At 42.9% G+C, this 20180-nt stretch overlaps 1 protein-coding gene across 1 annotated transcript in view; it reads left to right on the plus strand.

Annotated features, from left to right (window-relative positions):
* The window catches only part of LOC123747480 (nephrin), a gene marked incomplete in the record, with an annotated part of 541340 nt that overhangs the window by 348085 nt on the left and 173075 nt on the right, over positions 1–20180 (plus strand). Inside the window, 2 exon segments of the mRNA XM_069339956.1 lie at positions 300–444; positions 16881–17008. Coding sequence (XP_069196057.1) covers positions 300–444; positions 16881–17008 — 273 coding nt within the window.

Here is a 20180-nt window from a genome sequence, read left to right on the forward strand (position 1 = left end):
AACGTGAATATGACATTGTTAATGAGAGTGACTCCATTATCTTCACACTCACTCCTCCTTCTCTCTGACAGACGGAGCACGGAGTGAACATGATATATATGAGAGTGACTATCCTCCTGACACTCACTCTGACAGACGGAGCACGGGGTGAACATGATATTTATGAGAGTGACTCTATCCTCCTCATACTCACTCTAACCTTGCCTCACTGTGACAGACGGAGCACGGAGTGAACATGATATTTATGAGAGTGACTCTATCCTCCTCACACTCACTCTAACCTTGCCTCACTGTGACAGACGGAGCACGGAGTGAACATGAGCACCTCGAGAGTGAGACTGAGAGCTACAAGGCGCCATCACGGGCAGCGGCTGACCTGCATCTCCATCAACCCGCTCTTCCCGGCCTTCCCTCTAGCAGACTCCATCTTGCTAAACGTTACCTGTAAGTAATCTCCGGAATATATGGCGTGTACGGTCCTGTCTAATTGGGTCGTGTGGGATGGCTCCATTTAACTCTTGGATCATTGCCTATTAACCTTTCAAATCTTAGGTGCCTACACACCTGATACACACATGTATCATACTGCTTGAAATTCCTCCTATTTCAGAGTTCAGGAGAAGGTTACCCAGTTGGCCAGTGCTACACACCTGTTACACATCACTGGTATCCCCGCCCACACACCTGTTCCAGACCACTGGTATCTCCGCCTACACACCTGTTACGGACCACTGGTATCCCCGCCCACACACCTGTTACACACCACTGGTATCCCCGCCCACACACCTGTTACACACCACTGGTATCTCCGCCCACACACCTGTTACAGACCACTGGTATCCTCGCTCACACACCTGTTACAGACTACTGGTATCCCCGCCCACACACCTGTTACACACCACTGGTATCCCCGCCCACACACCTGTTACACACCACTGGTATCCCCGCCCACACACCTGTTACACACCACTGGTATCTCCGCCCACACACCTGTTACAGACCACTGGTATCCTCGCTCACACACCTGTTACACACCACTGGTATCCCCGCCCACACACCTGTTACGGACCACTGTTATCCTCGCCCACGCACCTGTTACGGACCACTGATATCCCCGCCCACACACCTGTCACAGACCACTGGTATCTCCGCCCACACACCTGTCACAGACCACTGGTATCCTCGCTCCTACACCTGTCACAGACTACTGGTATCCCCGCCCACACACCTGTTACACACCACTGGTATCCCCGCCCACACACCTGTTACGGACCACTGTTATCCTCGCCCACACACCTGTTACGGACCACTGTTATCCTCGCCCACACACCTGTCACAGACCACTGGTATTCTCGCCCACACACCTGTTACGGACCACTGTTATCCCCGCCCACACACCTGTCACAGACCACTGGTATCCTCGCCCACACACCTGTCACAGACCACTGGTATCCTCGCCCACACACCTGACACAGACCACAGGTATCCCCGCTAGTATTAAATATAAATTTATTTATTTAATAAATAATAATAATAAATTGTATATTATATATATATATATATATATATATATATATATATATATATATATATATATATATATATATTTATTTATTTATTTATTTATTTATATACAAGAAGGTACATTGGGTTTGTGAGAATACATAGCATAGTACAGTAATTGCACTCTTGTAAAGCCACTAATACGCGCAGTGTTTCGGGCAGGTCCTTATTCTAACAGATAATTTTAAGTAGGTAAATTCTATCAGAATTAATAAAATGATAACAAATACATTGCAAGAAAAAAATGAGATGAGAGAGATTAGTAAGTATATTAAAGCACATTGGTATATTAAAGCTCTGATTGATTACATTGACAGCTTGATTGGTAATTTAAACAAGATTAATAGACACCATACAGCAGATTGACAGTACATATAAAAAGACAAAAATGATCACAATGATAAAGATGTTCAGATTGGGTACATAAAGATTGGGAGATTGGGTAGCAATAGATACAGTGCAATTTTAAAGCAAAAGGTTAAAAACTATGAAGATGAAATTAGGTACTTTTTAGTATTTTTTTGAATGACGCAAAAGTTGGACAGCTTTTCAATTCAATAGGGAGTGAGTTCCATAGACCAGGTCCCTTTATTTGCATAGAGTGTTTACACAGATTAAGTTTAACTCTGGGGATATCAAAGAGATATTTATTTCTGGTGTGGTGATAATGGGTCCTATTACATCTGTCCAGGGAGAGTTTCAGACCAGGATTTGCATTTAAGAACAGGGTTTAGTAAATCTAGTTACATATATAGTTACAGTTACAAAACATATATATAACATATGTCGTACCTAGTAGCCAGAACGCGCTTCTCGGCCTAATATGCAATGCCCGATTTGCCTAATAGGCCGAATGATTTTCTTTATTTTCAATAAATTGTTTCCAGTTAGTTTATTTGAATTATTATTACTATATTATAACAAGAAAATAAATTATTGACTTTGTTGAGTTAGTTTAGGTTAGGTTAAGATAGGTTAGGTTAGGTTAGGTAGGGTTGGTTAGGTTCGGTCATATATCTACGTTAGTTTTAACTCAAATTCAAACAAATTAATGCATACATAATGAAATGGATAGCTTTATGATTTCGCAAGAAAAAAATTTGAAAAATATATAAATTCAGGAAAACTTGGCTTATTAGGCAAATCGGGCCTTGCATAGTTGGCCGAGTACTGCGTTCTGGCTACTAGGTGCAACATTATATATATATATATATATATATATATATATATATATATATATATATATATATATATATGTCGTACCTAGTAGCCAGAACGCACTTCTCAGCCTACTATGCAAGGCCCGATTTGCCTAATAAGCCAAGTTTTCATGAATTAATTGTTTTTCGACTACCTAACCTACCTAACCTAACCTAACCTAACTTTTTCGACTACCTAACCAAACCTAACCTATAAAGATAGGTTAGGTTAGGTTAGGTAGGGTTGGTTAGGTTCGGTCATATATCTACGTTAATTTTAACTCCAATAAAAAAAAAATGACCTCATACATAATGAAATGGGTAGCTTTATCATTTCATAAGAAAAAAATTAGAAAAAATATATTAATTCAGGAAAACTTGGCTTATTAGGCAAATCGGGCCTTGAATAGTAGGCCAAAAAGTGAGTTCTGGCTACTAGGTACGACATATATATATATATATATATATATATATATATATATATATATATATATATATATATATAATGTATATATAAAGGTGTAAACAGAAATTTCTTTTAAAATTATCAATTACAATGAGAATATACAAAATAAAAGCTGAATTACAATGAGAGAAACACGGGTGAAAATGTCAACAGAATGTCAAATTATATTCAAACTAAATAGTACCAAATATCTATTAAAGTTCCCAGTTGCTGATGACCCCAGAACATCAGAGAGAAGGCACGAACGATTGGGCTCTAACACAGGAATGTGCTAGTGAAGATCTCTGCTATGCATCAATAGACAAAGATCTAAACTAAGAGGTTTGATGACCAAGATCTGAATAGATATGAATATGGTTAATCCATATTTGAAAGATCTTATTGCATAACACTGAGTGATTTCAAGGAGCTAATCCTTGAGACTGTGTACTTGTATCAAGACTTGATACCTTACATGCGTTCACAAGGGAAACTTCCCAGGTGAACAGGTGCATTAGGTGATAGGAAACGCGTCCAACAATTTTCGTGCCACCCGGGACTCGAACCCGGAATTCTCAACTGCGAGTCGAGAACGAACCCTCGGAGTTTGACTAGAAACACGCCTAAAACCACCCGTCCTCACACTACAGCCCGTCCTGCACACAATGATCCTGGCTCGTTAATACACCCGCCAAACCCACTTTTTATGCAGCCCGTCCTCATAAACAAAGGCCAAAGTCCAATCCATGCACCCGCCAAACTCCCTGTTTATGATTGAAAAAGGGGTTTACACACGACTCACAACTGATGACGTTCGAACACTTCCGGAACAAGTGCTTCGCTGACGACTCGTGTTCGAGCCACAACGCTGTAAATGCTTCACCCAAGCACTACAAAAACAAATATTCGCCAAGAGAACCTAAACACCTAAAATAACCAGCCTGGCCTGAGGACAGGTTGGCCTAACAACCCAACCACAGAGCCAGTCAGGAACAACAGGGCGACCCCGGGCCCGTGTAACAAGCTTCCTGAGAAGAAAGCTTTAAAAAGCTTGGCCCTCTAATAAAGCTGTTGGTGTAAGTTTCTTGCTAAAAAATATTGCAAATTGCGCAAGCTTTTACTGAAAGCTGGGAGAACATCCATGAATAAAGGAACATAGGAAAACAGCGGTGAGAGGAATAGGCCTATTAGCATTAGCCAGGTAATTTTAATTAAAAAAAACTTGTACTCACCTATTTGTGCTTGCGGGGGTTGAGCTCTGGCTCTTTGGTCCCGCCTCTCAACTGTCAATCAACTGGTGTACAGGTTTCTGAGCCTACTGGGCTCTATCATATCTACATTTAAAACAGTGTATGGAGTCAGCCTCCACCACATCTCTGGCTAATGCATTCCATCTGTTAACTACTCTGACACTGACAAAGTTATTTCTAACGTCCCTGTGGCTCATGTGGGTACTCAGTCTCCACCTGTGTAACCTTGTTTGCGTTAAATCTCATATATATGCATTAAATTCTTATATAATATAATTCTTATAATTAATATAAATCTCATATAATTTGCATTTAAATAGTGAAATCACACTAATATTATATATATCATTGAGGAAAGCAAGTCGTGATGCAATCTTTACTCAGAACAAGTCCATTCCATCCAGCGGTCGACCCCAAAGACGCATTTATCAATTTTAATATGCTGGTCATTAAAAAAAAAACAATTTTCTTAAATATAAATTAATATTATATTATATTAGCATATTGTGCAAATATAGGCTTAGGTTAGGTTAAGTTAGGTTAGGTTAGGTTAGGTTAGGTTAGGTTAGGTTAGGTTAGGTTAGGTTAGGTTAGGTTAGGTTAGGTTAGGTTAGGTGTTTAGATTCTGTTGGCGATTATTTGTATTTAGTTTGAATGTTTTGATAAACAGAATGTTAAAATTTATGAATGCGTCTGTGGGGTCGACCGCTGGATGGAATGAACCTGGGGTGAGGACGGGTTGCAGGAGAAAGGCCCCGCGTCATGTATGTGGGAATCCCTGTCAACACACACCTGTTGTGTCTGGCCACATCCTCCACATGTCAGAACACACCTGTTGTGTCTCTCCACATCCTCCACATGTCAGTACACACCTGTTGTGTCTCTCCACATCCTCCACATGTCAGCACACACCTGTTGTGTCTCTCCACATCCTCCACATGTCAGCACACACCTGTTGTGTCCAGCCACATCCTACACATGTCAGAACACACCTGTTGTGTCCAGCCACATCCTACACATGTCAGAACACACCTGTTGTGTCCAGCCACATCCTACACATGTCAGAACACACCTGTTGTGTCTGGCCACATCCTACACATGTCAGTACACACCTGTTGTGTCTGGCCACATCCTACACATGTCAGTACACACCTGTTGTGTCTGGCCACATCCTCCACATGTCAGCACACACCTGTTGTGTCCGGCCACATCCTCCACATGTCAGAACACACCTGTTCGTCTGGCCACATCCTCCACATGTCAGAACACACCTGTTGTGTCCGGCCACATCCTCCACATGTCAGAACACACCTGTTCGTCTGGCCACATCCTCCACATGTCAGAACACACCTGTTGTGTCCGGCCACATCCTCCACATGTCAGAACACACCTGTTCGTCTGGCCACATCCTCCACATGTCAGAACACACCTGTTGTGTCCGGCCACATCCTCCACATGTCAGAACACACCTGTTGTGTCCGGCCACATCCTCCACATGTCAGAACACACCTGTTCGTCTGGCCACATCCTCCACATGTCAGAACACACCTGTTGTGTCTGGCCACATCCTCCACATGTCAGTACACACCTGTTGTGTCTGGCCACATCCTCCACATGTCAGCACACACCTGTTGTGTCTGGCCACATCCTCCACATGTCAGTACACACCTGTTGTGTCTGGCCACATCCTCCACATGTCAGTACACACCTGTTGTGTCTGGCCACATCCTCCACATGTCAGCACACACCTGTTGTGTCTGGCCACATCCTCCACATGTCAGTACACACCTGTTGTGTCTGGCCACATCCTCCACATGTCAGCACACACCTGTTGTGTCTGGCCACATCCTCCACATGTCAGAACACACCTGTTGTGTCTGGCCACATCTACAGCAACATCGTCAAGAAACTGTCGTACTAAAGTGCCCTTATCCTAACCTACCAGAGGACCCAAAACAGAAAACGGGACAATTTCGCCATCCGCTGCCATTTACTAGTACGACCATTTCTGGCCTTAGATAGACTATACGTCAAAATACGACGTTCTATTAGGAGGACGGGTTGCTTGATCAACAGTTGCAAGAAGAAAAACGTCTAACTAAAAAGAAGGCTAATATTTAATGAACAAAAATACATTTGTACCAAATGAGGAAAATAACTGCAATCAGGACTCGAGCCCCAGTGTTGCCAAGATGGGTTAAACATGTGGATTAACAATCAGGTATATGAAGACCTCTACAATCAGAACAGGAGCCAGATTCACGAAAGAACTTACGCAAGCACTTACGAACGTGTACATCTCTCCTCAATCTTTGACGGCTTTAGTTACATTTATTAAACAGTTTACAAGTATGAAAACTTCCCAGTCAACTGTTGTTATTGTTATATACAGCCTCGTGGTGCTTCGGAGCTCATTAACTGTTCAATAAATGGAAACAAAGCCGCCAAAAATTGAGAAAAGATGGGCAGGTTCTTAAGTGCTTGAGTAAGTGCTTTCGTGAATCTGACCCCTGGCCTCCGCTCAGTGCTACACAAGTCGTTTATATCAACTATCTTCAGCTCTGAGCAGTTTATCATTAACCTCCTACATCAATACAAGTATATATATTTTGACATATACATTGATTATAATCTAAGAAATGTTCTTATTAGTCAACTAGCAGTACCCGGCCACGCGTTGCTGTGCGTTGCTGAGTCACAGCAACCTTCCCTGTCCCCCAGTCCTCCCCATCATTCTCCACTCTATCGTCTCCTCACACCCCACCATTCCCCACTCCACCATACCCTCTTCCCACCATGCCCCAGTCTCCTGTCCCTTTGTCCTCCCCACCAATCTCCATTCCCACCATCCCCTCGTCCCCACCATCCCAAACTCCCCCGTCCCCTCGTCCTTCCCCACCATTACCCTCCTCCCTTGTCCCCTCATCCTCCCCACCATCTCTCACTTCCGTCCCCTCGTCCCCACCATTCCCCACTCCCTCGTCCGATGCCTTCCCAAATGGTCTGATGTTCCCATCAGAAAATTGGGAACATCAAGTGATCTGATGTTCCCATCACTGAAATATAAGATAAACAGTTTAAAAAATGAAATGAAAATAAGAAAAAAACTATAATCACGAAATGAACGGTATGGTAAACAACACAGCTCAATTCCTACGCAATTCACACAAAATAATTAAATCGAAATGAAAATAAATAAAAATTTATGAAAATTAAATTTATCAATGCAATCAGAAACATTGAAATGAAATTGTGACATATTTAGTATAGCATGTGTGTTGCTCTTACATGCAACAGATGGCGCTGTTTTTCAAGAAAAGCATAGTTTTACCTGTCACAGGTGTGGCAGCTATACTTATACTTACAAAATGAACAGTATGGTAAACAACACAGCTCAATTCCAACACAATATCACACAAAATAATTAAATAAAAATAAAATAACTCGAAATCTATGAAAATAAAATTTATCAATGCAATCGGAAACATTGAAATGGAATTCGTGACATATTTAGTATAGCGTGCATGTTGCTATTAAGTGCAACAGATGGCGCTGTTTTTCAAAAGCGTATGTTTTTACCTGTCACAGGGGTGACATCTATATAGTAGATATATAAAAAGACGCGCCTATTCGACTGCAACGTTGTGTCAAAATTTCAAAGCAATCGGTGTAGAGGTTTCGAACATTTCCCTCACATGAAAAACTTACGAAAAACAGTTTTTCAATAAAAGCATGTTTTTTTTATCATCACAGACGTGACATCTATATAGTATGTATATATAAACCCGCTCGGATGCGAATGCAACGTTGTGTGAAAATTTCAAAGCAATCGGTGAAGAACTTTCAGAGATTAGCGGTTATGCACATACTAACATTTCCATTTTATTTATATCGATGTATTGTATAAGACACCACTTAATTAATATTCCAGAGCTCTGTAGAACCACTCACGGTACGACTTCGTTATACCTCAATATAACGAACTCCTATAAGGCTATAACATATAACCATGTATAATGACCGGGTTGATGATTCACTTGGAAATTTTCTTCCACAGATCATTGGTTAATGCCTATTTTTGTTACTTAATTATCATGGAAAAGCGCCAATCCATTACGACTATATAGCACTGGGCAGGCATCAGGATAAGGATTTGGGATGGGACGGGGGGAAGGAATGGTGCCCAACCACTTGGACGGTCGGGGGATTGAACGCCGACCTGCATGAAGCGAGACCGCTCCGCTCTACAGTCCAGCCCAAGTGATTGTGCTGGTTACTCTCAATCTCTCATTGTAGCTGTCAACCAACACTCTTGATAGCTTATACAACAGTCATGATGGATTTGGTTGGATATCAGACAGATATTTGCATCAATATATCAAAGAAATCAGAATCCCTCACCTTCAATCACTCTGTGAGTCACTCAGACATATGTGCGCAGTACATATGTGCGCAGTACATATGTGCGCAGTACATATGTGCGCAGTACATAAGTGCGCAGTAAGGAAAACAAAATGTGTCCGACGGTGACGTCATCTCGGACCCTTGTCCGAGTGGATTCTGGTGGATTTATCCACAGTTAAGATGAATAATGTTCCATGGAGGATCGTACTTAGGCCTTGTAGCATCTCCTCTTACTCGTCATCCGACGCTGCGACCTCCCAGCAGGTCTTCACAGTCCGGCACTCACCCTATAAACTAAATAATATTCTCCTACAACATGAAATATCGATATCAAAAGTAATGTAAATAAAGTAAAAGTCGAGTCGGAACAGTTTTACATTGTCACTGGTGGCCTCTGGCACCTGTCAGCCGAACCTATATTTATAGGTGCGCTGTTGGAGCGCCATCACACGCTCCTGGTCAACGGTGGTGCACGCATGTCCTCATTCTCTGTGGTCATGACGTTCCAGAGTCTGGAAAACTTTCTACAGTTCTCTCTCATTTATACACACTGGCTACGAAAGGCAGTGTGTATCTCTTAAAATTATTTGTACATTCCGCTTTAAAAGCACAGAGACAGGTAAAATAACCTCAAGTTTCATCCCTTGTCTGCTCACGGTAGCGCCTCACGCACAACTGAGTCTCCAGCCAATCACGGGCCCTCACCACCTTCTCCATGACAGCTCTGCTTCCTCCTATTTGCTGACGGTGACGTCATCTACCTTCCATGTGAGCCTTCCGATTTCTGTTGCTATTTTTCCCAAATTCATATATATTCCTGTACAATAAATGCCTCAAACCCGATATCTCCTTGATATTACCTGCGGTGTACCTTGGTTTACCTTGTAAACCACGCCAGACCTCATGAGTCAGTCTCTGTGGCCAAGAAAAGGGGGAAAACTCGCATAAGAACTTAGGAGGGATAGTAAGTTATTATCAAAGAAGGCACCAAGCAGGGAAGGCTATGTATCACTATCAAATGTACCGGATAATCAGAGGGCGCTAAATATCACTGAGGATGCCAATATGAGAACAGAAACACATAAGGTGAACGATATCAAAAGTATCTGATTCACCAAGAATTCTGTCGAGGGACAAGTGACCGTTGAGGACAGTCGGAAAGCAAGACACATGTTCGTCCTGGAAGTCAGGACATTCAACAAGGATATGCACAATTGTAAGAGGGACAATGCAGTTAGGACAATAAGGAGCAGGGCAGCGCTCCATTAAGTGTCCGTGAGTTAAGCGCATATGGCCAATACCTTGCCAGACCGCAGAGCATAGGGACACACTACTCTTAAGAGCACGCAGTTTGTTACCAACAACAGAAGACCAACAACCCAGCCAACAGACAATGATGGAGGAATGAATAACTGGGTAAAAGTCGGAATAAAGAATATCTTTACAGGAGATGGGACAAGTGCAGATAGCTTCCTTAGCAGCGTCCGCACGCTCATTTATAGAGACACCAATATGGCTGGGAACCCAGCAAAACTCAACTGTCTTAAATCAACTGGAGGTAAGAAACAGCCAATGTTAAATCTCGATGACTACCGGATGCACTGGATTAAAGAACTTCAGAGCCATGAGGGCGTTGCGAGAGTCACCTATAACCACAAAGGAGGAGTGACAGCAAGAGAGCCAGAGACGAAGACCATAGAGAATAGCATAAAGTTCTGCCATGAAGATGCTAGTTTCCGGAGGCAGGAGACACATGTAGCCTACCCTGACCACATGGCCACTTGTGGTCAGGAAAAACAACAGAGTAGCCTACACCATCTGCAGACTTAGACCCATTGGTGAAGATGGAAACAGAGCGGGAGTGTGAAGAAAAGTGTTCAAGGAAAAGACGTTTCAGAACTGTAGAGAGGGTAAAGGCTTTAGTGATGCCGGTCAGGGATTTGCAATATTGAGGAAGGGGACCCTACACAGGGATAAGGACGGAACAACACGAGGAGAAAAATTAGCAATACTAACCGAAAGATAATGTTGCAGGCGAGACAACCGGACAGAAAGAGGGAAGGGGTGAGGAGGAGCAAGAACTACAGGAGGGGGATAAATCAAAGCATGACAGAGGCGAGAGTAAGAAGTTGTAAGGACCGTGCAAGATAGCGAAGACAGTAGCGATCTCGGCGGTTCTGAAGAGACAGGAAGGCAGTGTCAATATACAAGCTGAGGGAGAGAATCGAACAATAGGCACTAGAGCTGAGGCGCAACCCAGTATGGTGCAAAGGATCAAGATGGCGAAGAGTAGAAGGAGACGCAGAAGAGTATGCAGGGCAACCATAATCGAGTTTAGACAGTACGAGAGAGGAATGTTAAGAGAGAAGTATGCGCCTATCCGCTCCCCAAGAAGTATGGGACAAAACCTTAAGTAGATTAATGGCCTTAGAACACTCAACTTGGAGGTAAGACATATGGGGCGACCAAGACTAACGAGTATCAAAGATTAACCCCAAAAGCTTCGCGGAATATTTGTACACAAGGAGATGTCCATAAAGCGACAAAGAGGGACGAAGAATGACAAACTTCCGAGTAAAAGTCATAGCACAAGTTTTAGTTGCAGAGAACTTGAAGCAATGATTGGTGGCCCAAGACGACACGACATCAATCGTAAGTTGAAGCCGCCGCTGAAGGAGAGGCGAATCATCACCTCGACAGCAAAGAGTAAGATCGTCAACATAAAGAGGGGAGAAGATGCTAGAAGGAAGGGAGGAAAGAAGACCATTGAGGGTAACCAGAAAAAGAGTAGTGCTCAAAACACTACCTTGGGGTACACCTTCGTATTACCGAAAAGAGGCAGAGAGAGTGGAACCAAGCCTAACTCTAAAGGAACGACAAGAGAGGAAGCTCTGGAGGAAGAGAGGGAGATTACCACGAAGGGCAAAAGAACAAAGTTGGGACAGAATATGGTATCTCCAGGTAGTGTCGTAAGCCTTTTCCAGGTCAAAAAGGACGGCAACAACGGAGGTCTTCACAGCAAAAGCAGTACGAATATAGACCTCCAAGTTCACCAGGTTTTAGTTTAGTTCATTTATTATGCACCCCATACCCATCATGTGGGCTGGTAGTGGAAAGTGTTACATTGGCACATAATGGGCTCAGGGACTGAACCCCACAATTCATTTAGCTAAGCAAGTTACAATCTTGATGAGTTAGCTACAAAATTCAGTATAAGTCATCACACCATAAATGGGTTCGAGATCGACCATAAGTACAGTTTCTAAATTAAGCAGCTGACATATGTGGAGAGCTAATATCAATTGTGCAGACCGCCCCCCATCCAATGTCCCGCACACCGCCCCCCATCCAATGTCCCGCACACCGCCCCCCATCAAATGGGCAGCAGTGGATAGGTTACAGTCACTTAGTTACTACCTACAGTTTGCAAACTGGGGATATTTGGCTAAAATTTCTGGTAGCAGATCATTTTAATGAAATATTGACACATCCTTGGAACATTGGTTATAGAATTGTCTCTGAATTCACGTATCTTTTCGCACTCCATCACATAGTGACGGAGGGTGTGCGAATAATTTTGTTGACACAGTTTACATTTGGTCAGGTCTACATCGGCAGATAATGAGAATTCCCAGAGATACTTGTAACCGAGTCTAAGCCGAGCAGTAGTCACATCTAGAAGTCTGCTGATTTTATTGGATGAACCATAAATGTGTGGCTCCTCTTGCATAATAGTATGATGATAGATGGAATTACTGGTGTCAATTTCACTTTACCTCAGATCTACAAGATCTTGTTGAAGTTCTCGGTGTACTGCTGCTCTCAGATTGCTCATTGACAATCCAACGTTACACTCAACGGCTCCTTTAAAGGCAGATTCTTTGGCTAACTCATCAGCTCTATCATGCATTCGGAGGCCAACATGAGATGGAGACCACATGAAATGGACTTTGTTTTATCATTAATAATTTTGTTGTATTTGTGCCTAGCTTCTGACACGAGCATGTTACAGTTATGTCTTAAAGAGTTGAGAGCAATTAAGGATGATAAAGAGTCACTTACAATTAATGTATCAAGTTTGGAGACGTACACATTTCAGTGCAAGGATCAAAGCAAATAGTTCGGTCTGAAGGGTAGAGGCCAAGTTGTTTATACGGACTCCCCACTCAAAGTATAGGCCATCGCCCATTGTCAGGACAACTGCACTTCCAGCTGCACCCGTGGTGCGGTGTAGGGAACCATCAGTGTTTATAATTTGAGAGAGAGAATGCTCTGTGGACAGAGCATCAATATGGCTTAAGGCGTTGAGCTTTGCCTCAAGACGAAGCTTGGGATGATCTCTAATTTGTTTCTTGGGTGGAAAGGGAGGGATTAAAATTGGAAAGGGTGTAACCTCCCACGGTGCAGGAAAGTGCCGTTGTTGCTTCTCTTCAGTACAAATTATAAACCTTATACAATTTGAGTTCAGTTCCAGTTTTAGTTTTAAGTTTTAAGGGGCCTCGTAGCCTGGTGGATAGCGCGCAGGACTCGTAATTCTGTGGCGCGGGTTCGATTCCCGCACGAGGCAGAAACAAATGGGCAAAGTTTCTTTCACCCTGAATGCCCCTGTTACCTAGCAGTAAATAGGTACCTGGGAGTTAGTCAGCTGTCACGGGCTGCTTCCTGGGGGTGGAGGTCTGGTCGAGGACCGGGCCGCGGGGACACTAAAAAGCCCCGAAATCATCTCAAGATAACCTCAAGATAGTTATCTATCTGGAACAATGCTGATCTTCAATAAGGAAATTCTGGAGGGCTTCTGTGGAAGAGTTAGGATGAGTTAGCCTAAGCATTTTTATACCAATTTGACAGTTAATTACAGTAACACGATCAACAACACTCGGAATAATAAGTTCCTTTCTCATGTTAAGTATCTTTGTGGTACGATGGCACCCAAGGATTATCCTCAAGGCTTCGTTCTGCAATTTTTCCAGCCCACCAAGCTTTCTTTCAGGCATCAAAGCAAGCAGAGGTGCAGCATAATCCACTAAAGATCTGATGTATGCAAGCTACATTATTTTGACAATTCTGACATTGGCACGATAGCCTGAGTGATAACCTGCAACAGCCTTGAGAGCTCGGAGCCTCTCTTTAAACTGACGACAGAGTCTGAATACAACAGGACCATACAGTGGCACCTCGAGGCCAAGGTATTTGAATCTGTTTACATAGTCAAGCTGGGAGCCATCAGACAGTTGCATCTTGCGAACAGCTCCTCCTTGCCTGGGTGGGCGCCGATTGTGTATCTTTGTTTTCTCTTCTGAGATAATTAAACCTAGGTCCTGACATGAGTCTAATACAGAGTTAAGAGTGTTCTGCGTGTTAGCATACCCAGTGGTGTGTATCATTATATCATCAGCATACCCAGTGGTGTTTATCATTATATCATCAGCATAGCAAATGATGTGGACGTTGGGTTTGCTCGGTACAGAGTTTAACAGCGTGTTTATTAAGATATTAAATAAGGTAGGACTGAGACACCTGATGTGCTGCGGCATTTGCGAAAACCAAATTGAGAAGGAGGAGAGGTGGTGACAGTGTTCCAAGAACCACATCAGACACACACTGACCATACGCTCAACGAGTTTGCAGACACAACTCGTGAGGGCAATAGGGCGGAAGTCCTTAGGGGATGTCCCGAGAGACCCGGGTTTCCGAACAGGGAGGACAACGGCATCGAGCCAGTCCTCAGGGACTGGCTCGATACTGAGACGTGCACGGAGGGAGATGGCGAAGCATCTCATAATGAATGTCATCCGAGCCCGCTGCTGTAGAGCTGCAGAGGGCCAGGGCAGACTGAAGTTCAGAGAGAGAGAGAGAGAGAGAGAAGGGATCGTAAGCAGGATAGTATAACTGGACTAGCATTCATTACAGAACCTACGGGTAATTGTTGGCCCATTTCCCTTCCTAATTACCACTGATTTTCTCCCATTTACCTCAGTTGTTCCAGATTTTTCCCCAATTCCAACATGCAACTCGTTAACTATGGTATAAGTTAGCAGAAATCAGAAGGAATTCCTGTTATGGCTCAAGTCACCCTAATTTGCAAGACCTCGATAAAGTACTCACAAAATGTTACCAATCGCTTCTAACCTTGATCCAATTACTCCCTAATCCCTCTCCAATCCTCATATAAGGGACCAATTTGAGTCAAATCCCTTTAATTCGACAAATAATTCCTGTCCAATCCCCACAAATCTCAGCCGCTCACCACTAACTACCATCCATCTCTGCAAGGGTCCCCCCCTCCCCCCGCCATCAGCGCTGACACTGGTGTCTGACCTTGCTGATAGCTGACCTGTCAGGCCTCGTCAGCTCCATCCCGTACTCCAAACCAATACCCAAAAGTGATTCCATCCACCCGCCAACCCCCCTGGTGTTTATGAATGAAAAACGGTTTACACACGACTCACAACTGATGACGTCCGAACACTTCCGGAACAAGTGCTTCGCTGACGACTTTTGTTCGAATCACAACGCTGTAAATGCTTCACCCACGTACTACAAATACAAATAATCGCCAACAAAACCTTAACACCTAACCTAAGCAATGCCTATATATGCACAATATGCTAATACATCATAATATTAATTTAGATATGAGAACAATCCCGTCTTGAATGAACAGTATGTTAAAATTGATAAATGTGTCTATGGGGTCGACCGCTGGATGGAATGGACTTGAGTCGAGAACAGGTTGTGTCAGCCAGCTCGGAGGTTGAGACCCTAACATAAGGTGACTGCTGACAACTGATTTTGGCTCTGCTGACAGCTGATTCTGGCTCTGCTGTCAGCTAATTCGCCCATTCTGACACTCTCCGATCTTCAGTTTTTTTAACTTTAAAAAAAGTTAAAAAAAAACTTTATTATTAAACTTTCTTTAACTTTTCCTCGGCTGGGAACTTGAAGTGATGATTACCTCAGAGAAACTCCAGCCAGGAGTCATCAAAGATGGACGAAACCTTTACATCTTCTCTCGATCCTGGCTGCTATATATGCATTTATTGAAGAGGTTGTGAGCTCCGAAACACTTCCGGGTTGTGTATAGAGATCATAACCCTGGGTTGTGGAGTTTACACGCTGGTAAACTGTTTTAGTAATGTAAACTAGGCTGCCTTTATCGAGGGAAGATGTACGGGTTTCGGGGCATCTAAATGTCTTTTCATTATTTCATCGTATTTCATTATAGACAATGCCCTCACAGTCTCTCTCATCATATAGACTATATGGCCTCTCTTATTCATCACCTTCCCCCCCCCCCTGGTAACTGAGACTCATTGTACTGCCTTACTCATCACATTCCCTTACAACTGTGACTCATTATACTCTCTTACTCATCAGGTAAGATAAGATTCCCTTGGCAACTGTGACTCATTATACTCTCTTACTCATCAGGTAAGATAAGATTCCCTTGGCAACTGTGACTCATTATACTCTCTTACTCATCACCTTCCCCTGCCAACTGTGACTCATTATACTTTCTTACTCATCACCTTCCCTGGCAACTGTGACTCATTACAATGACTTACTCATCACCTAAGAAATATTTTATCTCCAATAAATATATTCACGTATATGGGGGACCTAAACTTTCTTTCAATTTTTTCTTAAATTTGTAATATTAAATTTAATTAAAAAGCAATTAAATTATTAAATTAAATTCATGACTGGGTTATTTTTAACCCTATTAACTTATCTCTGAATCCCTTCTGATTGTTCTTATAAATCTCCTTATAGTTAGGAATGTCATTCATCAACTGCCATTTAATCTCTGATCTCATTAACTAATCCCCGTCAATATTTCCTTTTAACTAATCCAAAAAGGATTTACTTCCTCGAATCACACTAAATCCCTTTATTTCCAATTTATTAATGTAATTTAATTCCTCCCCCCTATAACAGATCCCCCGCAGGTATTTACACCAATCATCATCAGTCCTGGAACTAATCCCCCCTGCTAATCCTCGTTAATCCCCGTGACAGATCCACCTGTGGCCACTATGGAGCTGGGCCGCGGCGTCTCCTCTGTGGTAAAAGAGGGTGAGGACGTGTACTTCAACTGTAATGTGGATTCCAATCCTCCCACCTACAAGATATCTTGGTACAGATTGGTGAGTGTTCTGTTTAACTCCCCGTTATCTGTTACCCCCTGTTGCAGCATTCCCTTGATATCCAGTCTCTCTGTGATATCTATGCCCGTGTTATCCTGTCTCTGTTGGTGTTTAACTTTTAATAGATTTATGTTATCCGATCTGTGAGTTACGATATTGGTTACCGATCTCTGAACAACGATATCAGTCATCTGATCTCCGAACAACGATATCAGTTATCCGATCTCCGAACAACGATATCAGTTATCCGATCTCCGAACAACGATATCAGTTATCGATCTCCGAACAACGATATCAGTTATCCGATCTCCGAACAACGATATCAGTTATCCGATCTCCGAACAACGATATCAGTTATCCGAACCCCGAACAGCGATATCAGTTATCCGATCTCTGAACAGCGATATCAGTTATCCGATCTCTCAACAACGATATCAGTTATCTGATCTCTCAACAACGATATCAGTTATCTGATCTCTCAACAAAATCCATATTACTTGACCTCTGTAATCCGAAATATTGTTTTACGAAACACGGAAAATTCACAAGCGAATATGTCGGATAGGATTAGCAGTGTAGGATTAGTAGTGCAGGATTAGCTGAACAGGATTAGCAGTACAGGATTAGCAGTAAGGGATTAGCAGTGCATGATTAGCTGAACAAGATTAGCAGTACAGGATTAGCAGTGCAGGATTAGCTGAACAGGATTAACAGTACAGGATTAGCAGTAAAGGATTAGCAGAGCAGGATTAGCTGAACAAGATTAGCAGTACAGGATTAGCAGTGCAGGATTAGCAGTGCAGGATTAGCAGTACAGGATTAGCAGTACAGGATTAGCAGTACAGGATTAGCAGTGCAGGATTAGCAGTGCAGGATTAGCAGTGCAGGATTAGCAGTAAAGGATTAGCAGTGCAGGATTAGCTGAACAGGATTAGCAGTGCAGGATTAGCTGAAAAAGATTAGCATTGCAGGATTAGCAGTGTATGATTAGCAGTGCAGGATTAGCTGAACAGGATTAGCAGTGGAGGATTAGCAGAGTAGGATTAGCAAAGCAGGATTAGCAGTACAGGATTAGCAGTGCAGGATTAGCAGTGCAGGATTAGCAGTGCAGGATTAGCTGAACATGATTGGCAGTACAGGATTAGCAGTGCAGGATTAGCTGAACAGAATTAGCAGTACAGGATTAGCAGTACAGAATTAGCACTAAGGGATAAGCAGTCCAGGATTAACAGTACAGGATTAGCAGTCCAGTATTAGCAGTACAGGATTAGCAGTACAGGATTAGCAGTGTAGGATTAGCAATAAAGGATTAACAGTACAGGATAAGCTGTACGAAATTAGCAATATAGGATAAGCAGTGCAGGATTAGCTGTACAAGATTAGCAGTACAGGATTAGCAGTACAGGATTAGCAGTGTAGGATTAGCAATAAAGGATTAACAGTACAGGATTAGCAGTACGGGATTAGCAGTAAAGGATTAGCTCTACTGGATTGCAGTGAAAAATTAGCAGTGCAGGATTAACAGTGCAGGATTAACAGTGCAGGATTAGCAGTGAAGGATTAGCAGTACAGGATTAGCAGTGCAGGATTAGTAGTGCAGGATTAGCAGTACAGGATAAGCAGTAATGTATTAGCAGTATTGGATTAGACGTATAGGATTAGACGTACAAGATTAGCAGTGCATGATAAGCAGTACAGGATTAGCAGTACAGGATTAGCAGTACAGGATTAGCAGTGTAGAATTAGCAGAACAGGATTAGCAGTACAGGATTAGTAGTACAGGATTAGTAATGCAGGATTAGCAGTGCAGGATTAGTAGTGCAGGATTAGCAGTGCAAGATTAGCAGTGCAAGATTAGCAGTGCAAGATTAGCAGTGCAGAATTAGCAGTACAGGATTAGCAGTACAGGATTAGTAGAGGAGGACGAAATGATTTTGAGAGCCGTTCTCCTGAGCGTTCAACACCTCACTAAAATGACTTACCAAGTTGCCCTAACCTAACCTAACCCCGGAGCCACCAATAGAAAACGGAGCATCGTGTTAATTTTGCCACCCGGCTGTCAGAACGTTAGTTTATGGTCGTACGGGTCGTACGGGTCGTCAAAATGCGACGTACTGTTTGAGAGGACGGTCACCCTGTCCATTCTAACTGTCCACTAACTGTCCACTCTAACTGTCCACTAACTGTCCACTCTAACTGTCCACTCTAACTGTTCACTCTAACTGTCCACTAATTGTACACTCTAACTGTCCACTCTAACTGTCCTCTCTAACTGTCCACTCTAACTGTCCTCTCTAACTGTCCACTCTAACTGTCCACTAACTGTCCACTCTAACTGTCCACTCTAACTGTCCACTAACTGTCCACACTAACTGTCCACTCTAACTGTCCTCTCTAACTGTCCACTAACTGTCCACACTAACTGTCCACTCTAACTGTCCTCTCTAACTGTCCACTAACTGTCCACTAACTGTCCACACTAACTGTCCACTAATTGTCCACACTAACTGTCCACTCTAACTGTCCACTCTAACTGTCCTCTCTAACTGTCCACTCTAACTGTCCACTCTAACTGTCTACTCTAACTGTCCTCTCTAACTGTCCACTAACTGTCCACTCTAACTGTCCACTAACTGTCCACTCTAACTGTCCACTAACTGTCCACTAACTGTCCACTAACTATCCACCATCTATCCACTCTAACTGTCCACTAACTATCCACTCTAACTGTCCACTAACTGTCCACTCTAACTGTCCACTCTAACTGTCCACACTAACTGTCCACTCTAACTGTCCACTAACTGTCCAATAACTGTCCACTAACTGCCCACTAACTGTCCACTAACTGTCCAATCTGTCCACTAACTGTCCACTCTTGTTGCAATCCACAAGTTAGTAGGAATTATTAGCTAGAGGATCATTACTACAACACTTAACGAATGATGATTGGAAGTACATGTAAGTAGACAGACTATGGATCACATATCTAAGAAAGGTCAATGGATTAAGACCGCAGCTGTTTAGCCAAATTAATAATTCCTGGAAAGAGGAATTATTCTTCGTCAGGCTTCTAGGATCAAGGTTACCGCTCTAGGGATAAGGTTAATCGGATTATACCTTCCTTGAGAGGCGTGGTGAAATGTTTGAGGCCATGGTTGGCTGGAGTCAGTCT

Source organism: Procambarus clarkii, chromosome 5, assembly GCF_040958095.1.
Source record: "Procambarus clarkii isolate CNS0578487 chromosome 5, FALCON_Pclarkii_2.0, whole genome shotgun sequence".
Taxonomy (NCBI): domain Eukaryota; kingdom Metazoa; phylum Arthropoda; class Malacostraca; order Decapoda; family Cambaridae; genus Procambarus; species Procambarus clarkii.